Here is a 24,183-nt window from a genome sequence, read left to right on the forward strand (position 1 = left end):
AAAGATAACTGGGAATTAGCTGATATCATTTTAAGTTATCATTTTAAATATGCAATAGAGTGCAATATGTGTGCTTCTAATGACACAGTATTTGAATATACTGAAACTCATTAGGACATAATAAAATTCACTTGCATAGCCCAATCTCTCTGTATTTTCCCTTCTAACATAGTCTTACATTCATCATTTGCCAAAAATACCCCCAAATTAGTATATTTTTCATGCCTTGATCTGAAAGAGAGATCTGTAAAGAGCATATATAGGATAAATGAGTTGTAATCTGATATCTAAGACTTTAATAAAAAGACAGGTATCTGGCTTTGCTGTTATTCACAAATGGTGATGAAAACGACAGTACCAGAATTAACTAGCCAGTTTGGCCAGGATCTTTATACTTCTCCCCCTTTCTCCACACTGGTTTATTTTAGGAAAACATTTACTTGCAGTTTGGACATCTAAAAAATTTCAAAAGTAATGAATTTAACTAATGAAAGTGGAAGAACTAGAAAAATGCCTTTTTACTTTTGGGTAGTCTCCTGTGCATACAAATTTCAAACACCTCTTCAATAAAGTTTTCTTATACTGCTCCACAAAGATTTGCCCTCCATCAGGTATTTGTTGCTTGTGCTCAGTTTGGAAGCCATGTTGGGAAAGTGCACCATTGAAAGTCTTATTATCATATAAAAAAGCTGTTACATATTCATGTGGTAATACACAAAATCAGTACTTCTAAATATAGTACTCAAAATATTGTTAGAGCAGTCAAACTCAAGGTACTTAAAAGAGGATGGATAATGTTAGATATGGGCCTGATTTTTAGGCATATTGAAATTCTATTATATTGCTCTTGCAGTGCAAAGGGGCCTTTAATCAGGAGTAAATTATAATCACATCCACTTTTAAGACCCTTCCACAAAGACCTAGCAGAGTATAAGGGGAGGGGGGGGCCTCAGTGTGAATGAGAATCAGGTTTAGTACTCATTTATTCTCTCGTTTTTGGGTGTGAGAAAACCATATGAATTTGTGTACTTTTGACATTGGAATAGCCAGGCACAGTGCAGTGAGGCAGTACACTGTATAAGTCTTCCCAACCTCTGCCAGCGTAACTCTTTCCTGCCAGGCACTAGCCCTCCTGTTTAAGTAGATTTCCACTGAAGTCCAGGGGGAATTCCTACATTGGCTTCATATGGAGTTGGATCAGGCCAATTTATGAAGTTATTTTGCTGCCTTGCCTTGTGATACCAATAGATTGCAAAGAGTTGGCTTTGTTAGTGTGTATATATAGAACACATATATGTATTGGGAAGGATCTACTACTGGCAGCTACAAGAGTTATCATGTAGAAGTTACATGTGCTTTGAGAGCTAAAGGACCAAGGCTTCAGCCTGGCTCCTTGATTGTGTATCTGTAAGTGTTTCAGGAATGCTGCTCTTTAATTGGAACATCAGTTTATTTTTGTAAAGTGCTTTGGCACTCTTTGGAATGAAAATTTATGATGTGATATGAATACAGCACCAATGTTCCCTCTAAACTTTTCCATCCATATTCAGATTTTTTTTCCATTCATGTGCAGAATAATTATGTTCACTGAGGTATATGCAAGTGTGCACCACCAGAAGAAATACAAACGTAGCTGTGAGTGCTCTGCTAATCAGCTAGGGCATCATTTGAATCTCTCCTGAACAACTGCACAAGCACACAGCTTGCACAGGGCACACATGGCAGGGGCTGGGTGTCCAGGCTCCTAAAATCTCCTTCCAGCTCTACCACTGATCTGGAAATTCCTTTAACTCTGTATTATACTTACCCAGTATTGTCTCCGATTGTGTTGTCTCCATGCCTCACTTGTCCAATCACTCCAACATTTAAGTAGAGAATGCTTTCCATGCATTCTGTCAGGGAGGTAATTTACCTTTTAAATTCAGGAGAACTCTTCTCGTCGATCATGTCTCGTATTTTATATTAAAAAAAATAATTTCCAGTGACCACTACAATCTGCACAAATCGAACCTGAGTAACTAAATTATTGCACTGATATAACCCTCATCCTTCTGTGTTTCTTCACTTCTGTACTGTAAGTGTTCCTCCTCTCAACATACTATATCTAAAATGCAGATAGTATTTCCACTGTTAATCTTTCTACCATGAACAGCTTCACACTACTGAGCACTAGAATTTACATAATACAGTTCACCTGGTATTTAATCTCTTAACCTCTCTGAGTTCATTATCCCAGCCATAATTATTTGAAAGCCCTTGGATGAAAAATGCAAATTATAATGATGAGCTGATCAAGAATGCACTAGGACCTAGTTGAGGCCAAATCTAGCCAAGTACAGTAAAACTCCATTAGTCCAGCATCTAATGCTCCGGCACTCCTGATGGTCCAGCACCATCAGGAATCTGGAAGTGCTCGGGGCAGCCGGACAATTGGAGCTGCTCTGCGCCCGGCTTCCCCAATTCAACCGCTGCTGAAACTGACTAGCAGCTGAATCAGGGATGCCTGGGGCAGAGCAGCTGGGGTGCTGCTGGGTTGGTCCCGTAGCTCTGCTCCTCGGCGCTGCGGGACCACCCCAGCAGCACCCCAGCTGCTCTGCCCCAGGCGCCCCTATTCAGCCGCTGCTGAAACTGACCAGCGGCTGATTCCAGAGCAGCTCTGCCCCGGGCTTCCTGGAGTCAGCCGCTGATCAGACATCCCAAAGAGCAGCTGGGGTGCTGCCGGGTTGGTCTCACAGCGCCGAGGGGCGGCACTACCGGACCAACCCAGCAGCACCCCAGCTGCTCTGCTGCAGGCGTCCCCAATTCAGCCGCTGAATCGGGGACGCCTGGGGCAGAGCCGGACTATTGGAACGGGGGGCTATGAGGGGTCTGGGGTGGCATCCCCCCCACCCAACCACAGACCCCTCATAGCCCCCCCTTCTGATAGTCCGGCATTTCTGATAATCCGGCACCCCCTGGGTCCTAAAGGTGCCGGATTATCGGAAGTTTAATCTAGTCCTGGGGTAGACGTGCAAACGATCATACTGCTTTTCCATCTTCTTTTTCTTTCTTATGAAATTCTTAAAAGGACATAATCACAGTTGGTAACACTCAAAAACTGACCTGTTTTTATTTCTATTTATGAAGTTCATGTAAGTCTTTGTGTGCATCAATTTTCCCCAAACAAATAATTCAGTAATTTTTCCTAGTATTATTTTCTTTTTAGTTTCCCTAGTAGGTGGCAAATCAATAGCCATGGAAATGAAATTCTTCCTTTTATCTACCTAATAGGAAACCAAACCATTGCAATCTTCCCAAGTCCTGAAGGGACCATTTTGTTACAGGTGAAAAGCTATCTGGTCTTAATACTCAGTTGATAGTTGGTTTCTCTGTTGTGACCTATCAACCAGAAACTGGGCTGCTACTAACTAATACTACTAACCCAGGTTGGATTTGAACCTATGCCTGACTCTGTATCATCTTAGCAATGCTAAAAGCTGTGCAGTAATACCCAATTATTCACCCTAATCCTTTAAAATTAAAGAGCCCAGAAGCTCGTCATGTGAATGAAAGAAAGCAAATGTCAGAACCATGATTCCAAGAACTGCAATAAACATTGTAGAGGGAAACATATTTTAAAATTACAAAACATCTTTGAGAATGATGTCCTTTGTAAAATGTTTCTGGAGCAAGCAGGTGAATGAAATAAAGCTGCTTTGAGTGACTGAAGCACACCCAGCAACTGAGTGCTGAAGAGTTCACAGACCAGATGACCTGGGCAGCATTACATGGAAAACCTTTTAATAAGAATGAATTATTGTTTGTAATATTAGTTCTCTGATATACTGTTTCAAAACACACTTTCCCTTCACCTTTGAAACATTCTATGCATTGGCAGAGTAAAATATTACTAGACATGCATACTTTTTGGCCCAGTTAATATTTTGCTTAAATGTATATACATTTACTGCTGACAACGCAAAGTAAATCCCTCTGCCCCTTCCCAAGATAGCTAAGCTCTGTTATGTCCTTTGAGCATCAACCAGTCAATCAGTTATGAGTTTGAGGATTCTCTCTCGTGCTCTGTTGCTCTCTCTCTTTTAAAATAAAATTAGAATGGATAATCCCCTGCTGGAGATAGTCATAAAATACAGAATATTTCCCAAACCAGTTGACAGGCGTGTGGGACTAATCAGCATTTCAATCCCTCTCTTTCCTCCAGAGTCTGCAGAGGATCTACTAGTACATTGCTGCAGAATTTGATGTGGGTGGGAAGTAAGTTTGGTTAAGCAGAAAGCTAGCAAGCAAGCAATGCTGTTGTGGGGGAGAAGGGTGAGTGGTATTCCTATTACAAAATGGAAGTCTTTTGGGGAAGAGGCTGATAGTCACTGTGCAAGTCACTGTGCAATTCTGTGAGCTGCAGGGTTTTTTGGGTCAGAAAATGAATGAATCGCACAGGTCAATAAACGTGTTATCAAGGAGATAAAACATGGACCAGTAGGCACAAGTGCACATCATTCATGGAAGAGCAGATGAGTTTCAAAATATTTTCTGCAATGTAAATGTTTGTTTAATATCAGCATAAACTAATGGAATTCAAGATTCCAGGATGAAAGTAAAATGTATCTAAAAAATGGCTGCCCAGCTATTTGTATACATTGGAAAATGAACCAGACCCTCTGACGTGACTGTGGTCATATCACAACACCTGAGAGGGGGAAGAAAATGGCTTGAAGTCAGGAGTAGGGAACCTTTTTTGGGTTGGGGGCAGATGACTCACAGAAAAATCGGTTGGGAGCCATACACAAGTGGGAAGCAAAAAAACCAAAACCAAACTCTCACTGACGTGGCCCCGGACTGAGAAGGAGAAAGAAACTCTCCAAATTCCCCTTGCATACCAGAGCCTTGGGGGGCCCAGGCTAGTAGATTTTGTGTGCTCTAGCCCTGCAGAGGGCCAGTGAGAGGGGCTGGCCTCAGGGTCCAGATCCAGGCAAGCCTGGGGTTGCATCCAGCCCCGGGCCTTAGGTTCTCCACTACTGCTTTAAGTCATCTTTGTACCCTCTTGGTCCCCAGCTGCTACTTAAAACAACCTCACAGCTAGAGCAGAGTTAGGTATTTGGTCTACTATGTCTAATTTTAACTGCATCTGTGACTTTTGTGTGTGTGTTTCTTACATGCGACAGTGACTGCCCTGACTCAAGGAGTGTGGCTTTTTACAATTAGCATCCGGATGATTGTCAAGTAAGAGCTAAGAGAACTGTGTTTCTTTTAAAAGAAACAAACTGTGTGGTCTCCAACAGTTTTTCTGCAGCATAAAGAGAGGGGGTACACACATTCTGGCTTGCTGCATAAGATCTGGTTCTAAACGTACTTCTAGGGACTCTTATCTCACTTTCAGCATCCAAATGCCGCAAAGCAACTAGTAAAAGGTTGAATGCCTTTCTGTGCCAGTAGTGTCTCTAGTAAGAATTCAGATGTAGTTTTCCTTCCATTTAATTAAGGCTCAGAATGTGCCCTTTGCCCACACCTTGAGCATATGCAGGAATACTATCAGTAAGAGGATGTAGCTGGCTGATTCAAGACCAGGTGTCAATGAACAATAGCATGATGTGGATGTTTAGGTTTGCCTAATGGCATGTAGAAAACATCCCTGCTCTGTAGTGCACATAAAAACTATTCTTCTCTCATCATGCTCATTAGGACAAAAACTTGAAAAGAAAAGTAATATATTGAGGCAATGGGTGAAATCCTGGTTTGACTGAAGCCAATGGGAACACTCTACCCACATCAGTAAGGCCAGGATTTTGTCCCATATTTTTGGAAGCTGTCGTAGTATGCCTCTGATTTTTATAATGCATAACAATATTCTAGTAAAGTAAAAGTCTCAATAATATGATCATTAATCTGCAAAAATTCACGTTGTGATTCAGAAAAACACACTATATTTAAAATGACCATAAATTAAATAAATAGCATCTTGAGTAGTATTTTATATACTTATGATAAAGATTTCCATAATACACTACAATCATGCATTACATTCACACAGACACACTTTTCTACATACACTCCACCACTGTATGCGTTCATATAAATAAATAAAAATTCAATGGGAAAATGAATAAGTATAATTACGAAATCTACCTAAATACCTACCTGACTATTCCATTTGATCTTCATCTTTTCATTCCCTCATCACAGATCATTTATCAACAATAGCAAAAGCTACCTCAGGATCTGATACAAGTGGACAGGGTGCAATTCAAAATATTTAATGGGCACAAAAAGGGTAGTAATGAAGATATAGAAGTTTTGCTAGATACAATGAAACCTTATAAGGTTTCTATGAAGTGTATGGATTATATACTTCACAGCAAGTTGCATACACAGAATGCATTAACTTCTTAGTGCTGAAAACCATAGCAGCATTAAGAAACACTGACAAGTTTATAGTGAAGAAGCATTACATTTATCTATTTTACTGTTATACAAACTTCCTGGAAACTTCAAAAAAGTAGTCATCTGTATGGACAGTATTCTAGAATCTTTGTGTAGGTACACTATGTATGTATCATTATTTTCAATAGACAGTACTTAATCCATTAACCTGGCCAGGCCATCTGTGCCACCTTAATGAAACTATTAATGAGTATCAACCCTCTAATCAGCACATTAAAGCTCATAGGTACTCACCCTGCAAACTGGGCACTGCCAGTGACTACTGCTGTCTCTAAGCCTGAACTCATCAGACAAACACTTGGAATGATACACACGAAAACACAGGTCACATATCAACACCTCTCCAGGCAAATGGCATTCAAAACAATACCAGTCATGATTTTCTGTTTCCCAGTCCTACAAAAAATACAAAATAATTTGGTATGATATTTTCATTATCTGCAACAACTAAGAACAAAATTGATACTTCTTAAAGTCCAGCAGCAGTTAGATATTATAAACATTTAAAGATGTGTACTGTACCTCATTTGTGTTTAAAAACCAGGAAAGAAAACCTATATCCTAAAATAATTTTATTAATGTAACACACTCTAACTAAACATAATATGAATTCTAGACTTTATTTCTTTTAATGTCTGGTTAGTAACACAAACCCAAATATGAGCTATGTCCCAAACTATACATTAAAAATCTCCACAATAAAAGTGTTCTTGGTTCTAGTCTTGTAAGATATAAGCTATTAACCTTTTATTAAAATACTTAATTGTTAGACTACCCAAACAAACATTTGTGCTTAGCACTGGACCTTAACAAATTGCAGATCAGTGTTCTCTTTTTCCTTTCCATAGATGTGGTGTATTTTCTTACATACATTACGAAAGGGTGGGGCCTAAAAGTGTCCTACTCTCTTAGAAATGACAGGTTTTCAGTTCTAAAGTGTGAATTACAAAGAATAAAATAATGAACTATTGCACAAAAAATTCTGATGAGCCATCCCCATACAATTCAGAAAGAAAAAAAGTTTTATCTATAGTGCTGGACATTACTGAGATTATTCCTGGAGCCCTGCCTGGAAGATAAGGAATGTGATTCTATTGATATACAGATGTGTTCTGATACATTCTTCCTTGAAAATTTAGTCTTGACTGTGAAATTCTGACCTGATACATATGTGTAATCCTCACTGACGTCAATAAGAGGATCATGAATGTGACTGCAGGCAGAATTTAGCCCTAGAAGTCTATAAGACTAAAATATAGACAGAATTTTGAGTGGTCAGAATTAAATGATGTTTACATTTGCCAGTGTTATCTGAAATGCAGTTTCCCCTCTGCTTAGAACAGAAAATATCTTTCCTAGTTCAGGTATCACTCTGAGTCCTTTCAATTGCAAATACTGCACTGTTCAATTGGTTTTCATGCTTTGTAAAAGAATTATTCTGATTAAGTATGACCAAATTATTTTTTACCCTCATCTTGTGGAATCAGCTGTTGGAAAAGATGTTCTCACCACATCTGGTCTGACCAAGTCTGGTCCGACCAAGTCTGGTCCAGAGTCATGAGAATCCTCACTTCTTTTCTCCATGCCTGGGAACTACTGTCACTTTACTCTTTGCATGCGAGTGACCTCCTCCAATATAGCATCTCCACTGTTGCTTAGTAGATGCTTATACAGCAAGTGGCAGTCATCATTTTCTGGACCCTGAAGAATAACTCTATTGTCTCCATGACCCTCCTGAGTAGAAAATACCCTTGGATGCAATGGTAATCCCAAACCCAGATCTTCTACGCCCCAGAACACATAATATTAATGCTAACCAGGACAGTATTTTTTTAACCTTCATCAGCTTCTCTTTGAACTCAGAACCTTGGGGATGAAAATATTAATATGTTGTTCAGATCTGTAGCTCACGATATAATAAGACTTTTGTCTTTTTTACTCACGGGATCTAATTTTCAAAATGTGTTAGCCTCAGCTCTGATAAATTTTATGATGTCCATACAGTATACTGACTTCAACAAAGTACAATAGCAATACACTTCAGAGTTCTTTCATCAGAACATTTTAACTACAACTAAAATACATATTTGATTTGCTACTATACTAACAAAGTGATATTAAGATGAAACATCAATTTAGGTTCATTTTCCATTTCCTATAATACTATTCATCTGTACATAACTTTGCAAAACTTCAACCATAGCAAGAAGGCCAACTAAGAGAGAAAATTAGCTTTTGATTGCAAATTTTCCTAAATAAAAATAAAGATGACTCAAATCCATTTGTTGTAGCTACTGAGGGGAAGGTATTTTACCATACAATTAGGTAGTTCACAATTTTGTAGAGATTACTGAAAGAACTAAATATTTGAGTATATTCCAGATATGCCACTTATGTTGAAATATACTACCAGTTGAATGCAAGGTTTTATGACAATGGTCAAATACGCTTGCTGGGAAGAAAAAGGAAATGGCCAAGCCAAAAATCATGAATGATCTTAAATAAAACAGCAGTAGACGGTAGCATTCCCTCTATAAGGTTTTGAAAACAAATTTCTCTGTACTTTTCATCCTTTTCATAGAAGGTATTTTCAGTTAATTGAAGTACATAAAATGCATGTATATAAAAATAAAACTCATTTTATGCACAGTATTCATTATCTTAAAAAAAAAATAAACAACAAAATATTCCTTGTAAAAATACACTACTGGCTTCAACAGTCAGGTTACACAAATAAATTATCCTCTAACAGTAATAAAACCTCATTTTCTTCAGTTGGTTTGCATGGAAGTTAATGGAAGCAGATTCTGGCCAACATATTGCCCTTGCAGGAAACTAGAGTTATTTAAATAAAGTCTGACTGCCAATGTTCTTGTCACAGCAGGTACAAGTTCTTAAAATAGAGCCAAGAACAATCATAGCTAAGTCTGCATTTACAAAGTTTACCACCAGGTGTCATCACCCACTCCGAAAAGAACTGATTAAAGAGCTACCACTGCAACTACACATCTTGAAGTTTAACACCCGAGTAACCACTTCCAGCTGCCACCAAGAGAGAAAAAAATTAAACTAGAAATACACAGTATCGGCTAAAAACTTAGATCTGGAAGTGATAAGGATGATGATGGTGAGATAAATAAAATAACTCTAAAAACAAGATGCAGTAATCTAAACTATCCTAATGAAAGATAGAAATGTAGCAGAAAATAACAGAAAATAACAGTTTAAGACCACATAGTGCAAAAGTTGTTCACCTTGTTTTTTGCTGTTGTCCGGGAGAAAGGCTGCATACTGTAGGCCTTTCAAAATAAAAGAACAAAACATCTTGGTATCTATACTGTTAATCCACTGTATTATCAGGATATACACAGTCTAGAAGTAATTCAAACATGGTGATGGGGAAATCATATAGTCACTACTATCCTCTGTTTGTATACATTTCCTCCTACAAATTTTGCATACTACCTTATCTACTAGCATTTTCATCACATTTTAGTGTGGTACCAAAACCTGTCCCATGCACTTACGCTACTTAAGGGAAAAAAACAAAAACAAAAAATAAAAACCCCAAACCCTCTTGGCCCCCAAAACTCAGCAGCATTTAACTTCTGAAATCTCCAAAAATGTGAGAGAGACTAAAATGCAACTCTGATATGAATCCACTGTGCTGGTGTCAATTCTTCAGCAAATTAAGAAAATACCTTATTTATTGTGTATTGGCAGCAGCTGTACTATCGCGTTACAAATTCATAGTCCTTAAGATAGGCTTATGAAATACAAGAGGATACAAATTCATGGGGGCCGTTTGGAATGAACTCCACTGCAAGTACCCAATGTGCCAAGTTTTGGTTTTTTTTCTTGCAAATAGCTAGGGAAACCTCTGGCTTTGTTGCACTGGCAGAAAAAGGGAATCCCCATCCAGCAGCTGCCCCACTGCTAAAGTTCACTGGTTCACTGGCACCCAGAGGCTGGCCATGGCCCCCAAGAGGAAGCTGACTTGGCAGTAAAGTTACATAGCTTAGATACAACATAAAACTCATTTAATTCAGCTGTTCCTTGACTTATAGGTGCATGTATTAGCAGGGCAGCAAATATATGTTTTGCAGTCTGTATTTAAGCAGCAAAGATTATGCTATGCAGAATTACAGTAAAAGCCCTTTTATCCGGCACTTCACCAATCGGCAAGTTCAATAAACTGGCATTTCTGATCTGCATAAAAAGTCTGCTTTACAGTGTGATTGATGCAGAGCTGGCAGGAGATTGGGGCATAGGAGGGGCTGCAAGGTATGCTCTGGGAGGAAGTTGGGGTCTGGAAGAAGACTTGGGGCTTAGGGTGCAGGATGGGGGCGGGGAGGTTGCTCACATCTAGCAGCCCCTGCGAGTGACTCCCCATCCCTACTGTTGCAGGCAGAGGAGTGTCTGGGCCCCTCTCCATAACCCCTCTCCCAGCGCTGACTCTGCAGTTCCTAATCCATTGGTTGGGAACTGTTGCCAGTAGAAGCTGTGGGGAGATGACAGCTGTTGATGGAGACAGTGTGCCTGCTTGCAGCAGAGTCTCCTGTTTCTGCCTGCCAGAGATGAACGCCTGCCCCCCTTCTGGCACTTTAGCCCCTCCCACACCCTAGCCCCCTGCCAGACCCAATGCCCCTCACAGAGTCTCTCTCACCCTTGCCCCACAACACCCCCCCCCCCCCCCCACTCCAAACCTCTCTCTCTCAGTCAACCAGCATTTTTAATTTACCATCATCCCCTGGTCCTCCAGCATGCTGGATAAAAGGCTTTTATTGCAGATGGGATGGTGTTCTGTTACTCACCTGCATTGATATTATATATTAAAATCATTTGAATTCCACATCATAAAAGAAGCTAACTTTGCACAGAAGCCAACAGGAGATGAATTTACTCAGCTCCTTGAAGGGAGGCATTCCCAGCAACATGCAGAATTTGGCACAAGGGACAACTAATGAGTGGATTCACTTTCGTGTGTTCTGTCTTACATAGGCTTTGGTGTCTTTCTTAATGCAAATACATAAATTTACACCTGAACACCAGAAAAATAACATGGGACAAAACATGTCAGGCTATTCAGAACATCTGGTACTGAAAACATAAACTCAAGGAAACAGAAATCACAGACGGGTAGTCATGTTAGTCTGTAACTTTAAAAACAAGGAGTAGTTCTGTGGCACCTTAAAAACTAGCAGAATTATATTGAAGCATGAGCTTTCGTGGGTAAAATCCACATCATTGGAAATAACAGAAACCAAGATATATAACAGCAGAAGAAGTACCTGTCAATTGTAGGACTCATGTTAATGAGGCTAATTAAGGGTCTACATTTCCACATCAAAAGCTATGTATGGGACACATCTAGCCCATTTAATTAGCTTCATTAACATAGATCCTATAATTGACAGGTACTTCTGTTATCTATCTATCTATCTATCTATCTATCTATCTATCTATCTATCTATCTATCTATCTATCTATCTATCTATCTATCTATCTAACTTGGTTTCTGTTATTTCCATTTCAGTTCATCTAAGGATGTGGGTTTTACCCATGAAAGCTCATGATTCTAAATATTTTTGTTAGTCTCTAATGTGCCACAGGACCACTTGTTGTTTTCAAGGGAACAGAGTAGTCAGCATGCCTCTGCCTTTTTTAATGAATAAAGTATGTATTTGTTGTCATGGTGAGAATAACTTTCAGTGTACAAAAAAAAATGTTCATTATAAGGCAAATGTACATGGGAGAGAAATGCTTGTTCATTACTAAAGGACATTTACTTAGTTATAACTTGAAACAGGTAATCTATAATTTGGATAATGTGTCAGTTTGTGGTATAATTAACATACCATTAAGCAGGAGACGTGTAGTATATATTGATAGTAAAAATAGCAGTAACTAGACATCATCATTGTAACTATTAGACCATTTCCATATATTAGTGAGCCAAGAGAAACAGCAGTCATAATTACTGCAAAAATGTATAAAATAAAACAGTGAATTAATACAAAAGGCACAGACCTATTATTTTGCCAGAATCACTCTGGTACTAAGTCTTTATATGAAGCTGTAATCAGAAAATAAATGTGTGGTTAACATATTCTGTAGACATTTTTGTCAAAAGGGTTCACCTCTCTTTCACAAAACCAATATATTTTACTAGCATTGGCAATTTCTTACCTGTTAATTTGATTTCCCCAAGTCCTTTAATGTTAGCCCAGACAGCAGGTTCAAAAGTGATTCAATCACCAAACAGAGAGAAGGGGGAAAACAAAGCTCTAATAATGAAATTTCCCTAAAAGGGACCCTTTCTGGTTGATCCTGCTCTGTTACATACTTCCCAAACCATAGAAATTATTGCTACTTGGTTGACCCAACCAGTGAGTGAGGGGTCTTGCTGACTGTTTCCATTATGAGGGAACTTGATGCTGGAGTCAGGTATTTCTTTGATGCAATCCTGTTTATTTAAAAAGAGCACACATAAGATCTTGTTTCCCTAAACATAGTAGGAATCAAACAACAGGAGACAGTTTATTCGCTTGCAGTTTGAAGCATCTTTCCACCCAGCACTCTTCCCAAAAGCTCTCACTTAGCTTTTCTTCAGTTTCATGCTGCAAGTGATTCTCTAGCTGCTTCTGGAGATTATTGGATGTTTGTGAAGTGTTTCTGCTGCTTTCCTTATACACACAGCTCCCTCAATAACTCCCATTCAGCCCCACCCCCCCAGTCCACTGGTTCAGATTCCTGACTGCCCTTGCATGTGGCCTGAGTTTTCAGTGGTAGCTCCCATTGTTCAAGCTATCTATTACATTAAGGATTTTAATTGCTGTTTATATTTATCCTGAATCAAGGATAGCCAATACACCCACCAGCTTCACTAAGGTTTCACCCAGCCTCCAGCGACATTATACATCATTCCCGGAACTGTATGGAGATCCACAAACATAGCAAAAACTGAGCAAGGTGTCTAGACCTGAATAAAAGAAAAGGAAGAAACCAAGACGCACATTTCCAGTACAAGTATATAAAATGACTGTGCTACATAACAGTCATTAATGTCAACCAAGCCACATGTTTACTTCCTTACGTGTCAGTTTGAAAAATCTATTATCTAATCAGCAAGCAACTATCACAGGGGTGGCCAACCCATTTAACAAAGGAAGCCAAAACAGTGGCGGAAAAAATGCGAAGAGCTGCACCAGAATTGTCAAGCAAAAAAAAACAAAAACAAAAACAAAACACTAGAACAGAATTGTTGAGCAAAAGCAAAAAAAAATTTTTTTTTTTAAAAAGGAGGCTGACCCTTTAAGACAGCCATCATCTTGGGCACCATTTTTGAAAACCCTGCAGCTCCGACCCGGTAAGCACAGGGAAGCTGGGGAGAGCCGGCGGCTATTGGAGAGGGGTAGGGCCACAGGAGCAGCTTTGCGAGCCACATTTTTTGGGGGCAAGAGTCGCATGTGGCATGCAAGCTGCGGGTTGGCCACGGCTGAACTATCATTTTCCAAACACCCTCAAACCAGCACAGACAAGCTATGGGACATGAGAACTCCAACTCCAGGACAGAGAGAGTGGGTACCAAGAAGAAATGAGACACTAACAAATTACAACATTCAGGAAAGACCTACTAAAAGCAGAGTTTCCAAAGCTATGAAAAGATTTTACAGAGAAAATATCTCTCCTCTCAGCCTAAGGTGACAATGATGAATGTTCTAATCATTCATGGTAGAAGGAAGAACCTGACAGAAGAATGTGCTTCTTTAGTTTACACAGTCTCAAGTTCAACCAGAGGCATAGCTAGGGTGTTATGCGCCCAGGGTCAAAGGCAAAATTTGTGTCCCCCAATCATTTGTTACTACCCTTTATACATTCTAGTCTGTGCTAGGAGGGAAACATGCGAACAGGGTTTGGCTTGGACCCTCCGTGCTGCTCTTGTCCAGCCAAAGTGCAGAATTTTCCACATCAGAAGCAGGAACTCGCAGCCTGCAAGGTGAGCAGGGCCTGGTGGTTTGGGGTGACAATGAATCTCATCCCCCGAGGCCGGAGAATTGCTTGAGCCTCAGGCAGGGGCAGCGCACTGTGTGCATCTGGTGTGTCCACGCCAAGCCTGGCAGCACGACAGTGGCTCATGGGAAGTTCGGGACCCGGGGCTTCTGAAGGAGACTGATAAGGCTAGGCTGCAAAGTGACCGGGGTTAAAACTGCTGTGTGGGTCCCGGGTGGCATTGCATTGTGAGCAGCCACTGCAGCATAGCCGGAGTAGGAGCCGGTCTCTATAGAGCACTGATTAATGTCCCCAGCTTTGCTCGTGTTCTGAAGCAGAGGGATGGGACATGTAGGGGGGCTCAGGGCAGGGGGTTCTGGTGTTAGGAGGCGGGTTCAGGACAGGGGGCTGGTGTTTGAGAGGCATGGGTGGAGTTAAGGAGTCATGCAGGGGGTTGGGTTTGGGTGCAGGCTCAGGGACGGGGTGAAGGTGCAGGAGTCAGGGATGGCGGTGGGAGGTGAAGGGCTCATAGCAGGGCACTGAAAGACAGGGGTAGCTCACCGGGGCTGGCCAGTGGTGAGTGTGACACAGATCTTGCGGCGGATCCTCACGGGGGCAAGGGACTCCAGGAGCTGGCTCCAGTTTCCATCTACTCCCCTCCAGCAAGTGGGGAGGACTAGCTCTAGGGGTCGGCCCTCAACTGCAACTGCCCCTGCAGCTCTTGGGGGTTTTGTAGTTCCAGGGTCTGCCCGGCCTGCAGCTGCACCCCAGCCTCTAAACGAATCGGAAGAGGGTGGAAGTTGGAGTCAGTCCTGAACTCCAGGTGCTACCCTTCCATCCCCTGAATTCAGAGTTGCCATGGTGGAATTGCTCTGATCTCGCACAGAGACTGTCAGTGTAAAAAGAAGCCGTCTTGCTGTCTTGCCCCAGTTGTGCTGCAGGGGCTATTCACAGGCAGTTAAATTGGTGCCCACCCTAGCAGGTGCCCGGGGGCAAATGCCCCCCGTCTCTCCGTTGTTATGCCTCTGCAATTCAACATGACACTGAAACTTTAGAGGCTATTGTGATTGTATGCAGGTGCTTTCTATCCTATGTTGCGGGAATGGACACAATAAGGAAAGGAAACAGTGTTGAACCAAATGGAAAGGGGAAATAATCTGAAAATAATCTTTACTGTATCTTTGAACCCGTCTGTGTAGAGGCCTGGCATTTCATTACAATAATTCCCCACATTCCTGGAAGAATGGATGGCCATGAGAAAGACAGTTTTAATGTTGAAGACTTTCCTTGAGATCTCTCTAGTAGGTTCAGAACTTGCAACAGCATGGAAAACACCTGCTTGGAAAATTGCTTCCTCCTCAGATACACTAGACTGATGTGACTGAAATCCCTCTAGCAAACTGACCCAGAAGCAAACTGAAATCCCTCTAGCAAACTGGTCTTACATGATGGAAAGACAGAGAATGATCTAAATTCTATAGAGATTCAACAGCTCCAGAAGTCCAGACCTCTCAGCAACTTCAGAGCTATTAGGATGAAATTTGGCCTGACCTTCATAGATTTCTGAAAGGCTTTGCAATCAAGGGAAGGAGGTGAAAGGTGCATGGTAAGTTGAAGTTCCAAGAGTGAGTGGGAGCATCCATACTTCAAGTTACCAAGTCATCACATGTGAAAAACATTTACATGTTCACATTTAACTTGGAGACCATATGGAAAGTTTCCACTTCAAGAATTCCTCATTTGCTGTAAACACAAGGAATTCTGACTGCAACAGATACCATTCCTATGACTAGATTTGGCTCCAGATTAGCCAGTCCCACCCAAGACTTCAGACTCCAGAGAAATGGATAATAGCAAGGGGTCAGCAACCTTTTCAAACCAAAGAGGCAAACTACATCAAAATTCAGAACAAGTTGTCAACAAAGAGCAGTGTAACAATGCCCATTTTCATGACTGAAAAAATACAATGTCATGTTATTGATTATTGACATGATTAATAATAGCATAAATTAAACATGACCTGTTTTGTCATGAAATACCATTCTAAATTCGATTTTTTGTTTGAGGACAATCTTTCACTACAAATAAGTCTGCCCACTCCTTTTGAAAATTTTGGTACTCGTCATCTCTGCTGTTTCTCTTCACCATTTTTCCTGTTAGGGGTCACAGAATAGTATACCATCATGAAAGATTTCTCAACCAATCAAATAAAAATTGAATATGCACTTCCCTCAATAAGTGGAGAGCATGGATGGTTGTTAAAATGAACAATTTTAAAGGTAGGGATGAAAGTAATTTACATTTCTTACAGGTACAGTCTTTTCACAACCTGCCCCCCCCCCCCTTGTGGCCTTATAATAGGAGGAGGGGGAAATGTGCGATATAACAATGCCTGTATGAAATGTAAGTGTGAGGGCGGAGAGTTGTGGGGGGGGGGGGGGGGAGGGAGGAAGGCCTGGGCAAAGTTTGAACTCCATGTCAGTGCAAGGATAGATGGGAAATTGGGATTCTGAAGGTATGTAGTAGTACCCTAATCTTGGTTTAGTTTTTGAGGTTAGCATTTTATCCACAGAGTTAATAAGTGTGGAAAAGTTGTTTTCTGATTATGTACTTAACAGTGGACTCCTAATTGACTTGCAAGACATTTTTACTCAAAACAGGCCAGTATACAGGAATTTCTGTGGGAGAAAAGGTTCCCTCTATTTTCCATCCATGAGTAGAGTGAGTCATCTTGTGCACTAATATTGAGGTCATGTATGGTTGTTTGGATGTGTGCCACCAGGGGTGGATATAGGGCAGGGCGAGCGGGGTGGCCGCCCCGAGCCCCGTGCTTCAAGAAGCCCCGCGCATGCACCGTGTCAAAAGGGGGGCCCTGTAAAATCGTCATCTGTCCGTGTGCCACTGTGGCACCCAAGTTATAAACCTCTCCCTTTTCTCATCTGCTGCCATGTTTTCCACCTACCCTTGCCCCATCTGCTCACCTAGTGCCTGCTGCTGCCCCCCACCCTTCACCTTCTTCCGCTGTCCTGGCTCCTGCCCTTCTCACCCCCAGCAGCCCTCCTGACACCTGCTCCCCATCATCCTTGACCCCTGCACCTGCCTTTCCTCTCCTGTGCCCATCCCTTCTCTATGCCCCCTCGCCCAGCCCTTCTAACACTTTCCTCTACCTACCTGCCCTACCTCTCTCCTCTGCTCTCTGGTGCCTGTCCCTCCCCTCGCTCCCTGTGTCTGCTCTTCTGCTTCACCCTCACAATCCCCCTGGCACCTGCACCTTCCCTTATCCTTGCACCCTCCTGGTGCCCCCCCTTCCCTCACTGACCCTGCCTTCCCAACACCGTCCCTCCTTGCCCTCTTTCTTCTAGGTACCCACCCTCTCACCCCCTATGCCCTAGTTCTCCTCACACCCCTCTGCACCCTTATACATGACATGTTCCACTCCCTGCCTTCCTCATGCCCACCACTGCTTAAAACCCCTCTTCTCCCAGCACCAATTCCTCCCCTCTCCTCTTCATTCCTCTTGTCCCCACTACCCCTCCTCTCTGCCAGCATCACCCTGTCCCCTCCCCTCTCCCACTGACAACTTCCCATCCCCCTGCTCCTCCTGCCTTTTCCCCTCATTGTCTCCTCCTGATCCCCAGGCATTTGTCTCTCCTCCACTATGCCCCTTGGTGCCTTCTCCTTTCTTCTCCTGCCCTGGCCTCCTCCACTCAGCCCCTTCCTCTCCTCACCTCCAGCTTCCCCTTAGTTCTCCCCCATTCCATATGAGTCAACAGTGTGACACTATTGCAAAAAAAGCAATCACGATTCTGGGATGCATTAAGAGGAGTGTTGTGACAAGAAGTCATTTTTCCGGTCTACTCTGAGCTGATTAGGCCTCAATTGGAGTATTGCATCCAGTTCTGGGCACCACATTTCAAGAAAGATGTGGAGAAATTGGAGAAGGTCCAGAGAAGAGCAACAAGAATGATTCAAGGTCTAGAGAACATGAGCTATGAGGGAAGACTGAAAGAACTGGGCTTGTTTAGTTTGGAAAGCAGAAGACTGAGAGGAGACATGATAGTGGTTTTCAAGAATCTAAAAGGCTGTCACAAGGAGGAAGGAGAAAAATTGTTCTCTTTGGCCTCTGTTCATAGGACAAGAAGCAATGGGCTTAAATTGTAGCAAGGGAGGCTTATGTTGGACATTAGGAAAAACTTCCTAGCTGTCAGGGTGGTTAAACACTGGAATCAAGTACCTAGGGAGGTTGTAGTATCTCCATCACTGGAACTATTTAAGAACAGGTTAGATTGACATCTATCAGGGATAGTCTAGATGATGCCTGGTCCTGCCATGAGGGCAGAGGACTGGACTGGATGACCTTTCAAGGTCCCTTCCAGTTCTAGTGTTCTATGATTCCCTCATCTTCTGCCTTCTCCCCACAACCTCCTCTATTTCCCTGGATCCGGGGCTGTTCTTGCCTAGCTCCAGTCCTGGCACATGGGGCAGCCACTTGACACATGGCCCCACCTCTGTCTGCATGACAGCTGCTGGGTCCTGGACCGCGGATCTAAAAATAGTACTGTAGCCCCGGTTCTAGTCCTGGCACACAGCACAGCTGAGGGGGTGGACGGGCCTTGGCGCACAAACTTCTGGTCAGGGGAACAAAAGGCTACATTGGAAGGCTGGGGCTTGCTGGCAGCACCTGCTTCCCCTTTGGGCTGGTGGATTCATGGGGATCCATTCCTCCCTCGTAACTGGCTCTGGGCACCAAGCTGTAGCTCCCCAGCATGGGGTGCTGGAGATGGGGCTGAAAAACCGAGGCTGCTACCACTGAGTTGCCAACTCTAGCGAGGGATTACCGGAAGGTGGCTGGAAGGGGGAGGGCAGGAGGCACTGGGAGGGTGGGAAGGACGGACCAGGAGAAGGGAAGAGAAGGCGGAGCTGCAGGGAGGGGAGAAGAGATGGGCAAGAGCTGGGAGACAAGGGAAGGCAGAGAGGAGGGTGGCCCCAGTGGGCATGGAGAAGTGGACCATTTCAAAAAAAGATATATTGGCATTGGAAAAGGTTCAGAAAGGGGCAACAAAAATGATTAGGGGTTTGGAATGAGTGCCATATGAAGAGAGATTAAAAAGACTTGAACTTTTCAGCTTAGAAAAGAGGAAACTAAAGGGAGATATGAGAGAGGTCTATACAATCATGACAGGTATGGAGAAAGTGAATAAGGAAATTCTATTTACTTGTTCCGATAGCATAAGAACTAGGGGTCACCAAATGAAATTAACAGGTAGCAGGTTTAAAATAAACAAAGGGAAGTTTTTCTTCACACGGCACAGTCAATCTGTGGTACTCCTTGCCAGAACTAGATAAAGTCATGGGGGGATACATCAATACTTATTAACCAGAATGGGTAGGAATGGCGTCCCTAGCCTCTGTCAGGCTACATATAGACTGCAGGCTTATTTCGGAGGAAGCTTTTTTGGAAGAGATCTTCCGAAAAAATGTCTTCTGAAAGAGAATGTCCACACTGCCAAAGTGCATCGAAAAAGTGATCTGGTTTTTCGAAAGATAGCATCCACACTTCCTCCTCACAGAAAGAGGTTTGCCAATGTTGGAAAAACCCCTCTGTTCTTTTGATTTTTTTTCGAAAGAACACAATTGCAGTGTGGATGTAAGTTAAGTTTTTTCAGAAAAACGGCTTTAGTGTAGATATAGCCTCAGAAGCTGGAAATGGATGACAAGAGAGGGATCATTTGATGATTATCTGTTCTGTTCATTCCCTCTGGGGCATGTGGCATTGGCCACTGTTGAAAGACAGGATACTGGGATAGATGGACTCTTTGGTCTGACCCAGTATGAACGTTCTTATGTTCTAAGACAAGAACATGCCAACAGCAATAGTTCTAGACATGTCAGTAAGATAGCGAGGCACACGCAATAGAAAGTATACCTATGCTGCAACCAAAGTTGCCTCGAACAAAAGTTATCTTATACTTTTGCTACTTAAGCTCCAAAAGTAACATTGTACTTAGGTGAGAACTGAACCTGGCCCCCAAATTAGGGGGCGGTTGAGTCATGCTGTATCATAAGGAAAGAATCTAAAGAAGACTCCATTCCTCTGAACAACAGGCTCAATCCCATTCTACTCCTTTTTGTGGAGAGCAATAACTAGAATTACTTGCACATTAGTGAAGATACAGACTGCTATAGCTAATTCAACTGGAAGGCTCTGAATTGCAAGTGCTGGCCCACTGTGAAAAAACTGAAGCAGTTCCTATAGGATCAGAGGGGTAGCCGTGTTACCATGAATCTGCAAAAGTGGCGAGGAGTCCTGTGGCACCTTATAGACTAACTGAAGTGTTGGAGCATAAGCTTTCGTGGGCAAAGACCCAGTTCGTCAGATGCATATAGTGGAAATTTCCAGAGGCAGGTATAAATATGCAGGCCAGAATCAGGCCGGAGATGACGAGGTGGATCCAATCAGGGAGGATGAGGCCCACTTCTAGTAGCTGATCTGGAGGTGTAAATTCCAAGAGAGGAGAAGCTGCTTTTGTAATTAGCAAAAATGTGAATGGCTCGCTAACTACAAAAGCAGCTTCTCCTCTCTTGGAATTCACACCTCCAGATCAGCTGCTAGAAGTGGGCCTCATCCTCCCTGATTGGATCCACCTCGTCATCTCCGGCCTGATTCTGGCCTGCATATTTATACCTGCCTCTGGAAATTTCTACTACATGCATCTGATGAAGTGGGTCTTTGCCTATGGAAGCTTATGCTCCAACACTTCAGTTAGTCTATAAGGTGCCACAGGACTCCTCCCCTTTCACCTTTGGCCTAATGATAAATCTCTTGGGAGGTTTCCTCAGACCCTTAGAATAGTTTTGAAAATCTCAGGGCTTTTGACAATGCTAGACCAACTGATCATAGCAGCTGTGGAAATGAGGGCAAAGCAAGCAGAGGAAGATTAAAGAAACTGATTTTGTCCTAGCTAACTTGAGACCAAAAGTAATCTGAAGTCACTTTGAATAAGTAACATTATTTTCAGATACAAATATATGATTTCAATATTAATTCCAAATGTCAGGAAAGTCCGAAAGCAAGTTAGCCAGCCTGGATTCATTTTTACACAAGGAAAATCTCATGGTTTTCTGTTTCCTATTGTATATTTGAAACACTGGAGCTAGTGAACTGCCTCCCCGCAAAAAGTACTCACCACTAAACTAACATACACACTGACAAAAAGGAAAAGATGTGAGGAGAAGTGGTTTGGAGGTGTGGAGGGAGGGCTGAATGTTCAGAAAAAGAAAAATGATTTCTTGCCATGTCCTACTCTGAGAAAAGAGGACCAGAAAAAGCAGGGTTGGCCAGCCAAGAGAGCTGTCTCCATCTGCTGGAGGCAGCAATTAACTGAGTACAATCAGTCAACCAGTCCCCTTTATAAAAAAGAGTGACATTTCAAGAGCATTGCCTTCTTCCTGCTTCCACTGTCTGTGCAGCAGAGAAAAGGCACAAAGCACTACAATCAGTTGTGGGGCCTTTCCTCTTTACACCATCAGAGAGTCTGGTAACTACACAACAACTTGAAACCACTGCAAAGGCGTGAACTGAACTGTGGTTGCCAGTCAAGTGCACAAACCAGACCTTCCCCAATAACACATCTTCATTTTAAGGTATAAGTAGTATTGTCTGGCTTTATGAATAAATGTATATTTATTTTTAATAGAGAATTAAGAATAGCCTCCATGAAAACTATTTGTAGGAAATTTACAAAATGTGTAGGATAGTCATGAATTGCTTTCAATCTTCAGTAAAAGGAGTGTGACTTTTTAATAAGCATGGCACATCATATTTAAGAATGTTATCTAGAATCAACAAGCAAAATGTATTTCTGGTGCAATTCCATTGATTTCAATAAGATACATCAAGGAAGATATAGACTGCTATCTTTTCAGGATATGAATGAACAAAATATACTGCCTAAATAAATTAACATTTAGGAACGTTATTTTTTATCAGACAGGAATTGTGTTTCCATGTTATGTTATTCATTGAAATCACTGGAATTACTATCATTAAGGATTTAAACTAATGTCAAAATGTTTTCTAAATCAACAACAACGAGAAAACTCAGTCTTGTTAATAACAAACAATGCGCTACCTTTGTATTTATATAGCACTTTTCATTTGAGGATTTCAGAGCATTTAACTAAATAACCTTCAACACCATTTTTTTATACAGGAAAGTATTATTATATGTACATGATGTGTTACCACTATTCTTAGCATTGCCAGTTGTGGTAGGACAGAGAAGAGCACATGAAATTACTTACCAGGCACTTGTGTTAAGAATAGAAATAATCTTTTAGAGGTGAACTACTTATCACCTGAGCTCAGAATTCCACATTTCTTTTGCTAAAGGTGATGACAACAGTGGTGCCTAAAGCAAGGCAAGGTGCCACACTCAAGGTATGTCTAAATTATGCTCTATTTTTGAAAGCGGAGTTTTCAAAAGTGAAAATAGTCTGGACGTGCTTTATCAGGAAAAAACCCCTTTTTCAAAAAAACTGCATAAACCTCATTTTTTAATTAAGGAAGAGAGGTTTTTTGAAATAGAGATTTTTTCTGAAAAAAACCCCATGTCTAGACTACTTTCATTTTTGAAAGCAAGATCGGAATTTGCATATCCTCTTTCGAAAATAGAGCGTAGTCTAGACATAGCCTCAGGGATTAGTACCATTGACTGTAGCAGTGGAAATGCAGAATTCTGAACTAACATCCTAGCAAATAAATAAATGAGGTAATGGTTATCAACTACTTTGCTTACAACTATATTTATGTATAATAGGAGGATGCAATTTGTGAAGCTGATAACTATGTTAGATCCATTCCTTTTAAGTGGATGCCTAGCAACCAAGCAAAATGGGTAACTGGATAAACTCAGGCATTACAAGTGCAATTAACTCTTTCACATGTTTAATTTGTTGTCGGTACCAACCTTTAGAAACTCTGTCCACTGAGTTATGATTTGTTATCAATTTGGGATCTTAAATAAATTTGGCGTGTGTGTGTGGACATTTTTTATTCATATTTAAATCTGAATGTTCTTATTCTTGTCAGTTTTTCAGAACACTAGAGTCATTTTAATAAAAGTTCTTTTTATTTCTTTTTTAAACATTACCACATAAAGGTCACCTCTGACGCAGGAGCCTTCCCCTAACCACAAACCCCTATACATCTTGGCAGCTCCATTTCAAGTCTTTGCACAGTGTTTCTAATGCACTGAATTTTGCTTAAAGTGTTATATTAACAGAGTTTCATAAAACTTCAGAGAGAACCACTGAAGCTGTGAACCACTGATCTGTGACAGAACCTTCCAGCACTGTATCACAGAATATTTAACCTTTTCACAGAGTAGCCCGATCAATGACTCAACATTATTAAGATCTTTACCAGAGTTTATGTCATGTCAGTTTACCGGACAGAGCAATTAGATTGATACAGATAAGCAAACATATTTTAGGTTATAAAACAAAACCTTTTGTCCATGCAGAGTAGCTGTTACACAATCTGTATGATTTGTTTTCTTGTTACTATTATTATTATTAATTTGCAAAGTGATCAGTCCACATTATGCACTAAGGCAAATTTGATTGCCTCAGGTTAGACATATTTTTCCATAGTTAGGCACCTAAATTAGAAGCAAGTGTGTTTGTGCTCAGCACTTCTGAAGCTCAGGCCATTTATTTGTGCTTTCATGTAGATTTAAGTGCCTAAATTTA

General features: G+C 41.5%; 1 protein-coding gene across 10 annotated transcripts in view; it reads right to left on the reverse strand.

The window, feature by feature from the left end:
* The window catches only part of ZMYND11 (zinc finger MYND-type containing 11), a 177,295-nt gene that overhangs the window by 33,019 nt on the left and 120,093 nt on the right, over positions 1-24,183 (reverse strand). For 7 of the 10 annotated variants that reach the window (XM_075922725.2, XM_075922718.2, XM_075922720.2 and 4 more), the window contains 2 exons: positions 9,693-9,737; positions 6,673-6,834 (listed from right to left, as the gene is read on the reverse strand). The exons of 1 other annotated variant lie outside the window; for it this stretch is intronic. In XM_075922725.2, coding sequence (XP_075778840.1) covers positions 6,673-6,834; positions 9,693-9,737 — 207 coding nt within the window. The remainder of the gene's footprint in view (positions 1-6,672; positions 6,835-9,692; positions 9,738-24,183) is intronic. 2 more of the 10 variants (XM_075922726.2, XM_075922724.2) reach the window with 1 other exon arrangement.

The sequence above is a fragment of the Pelodiscus sinensis genome, chromosome 2 (assembly GCF_052426305.1).
Source record: "Pelodiscus sinensis isolate ZL-2025 chromosome 2, ASM5242630v1, whole genome shotgun sequence".
NCBI classification, from domain to species: domain Eukaryota; kingdom Metazoa; phylum Chordata; order Testudines; family Trionychidae; genus Pelodiscus; species Pelodiscus sinensis.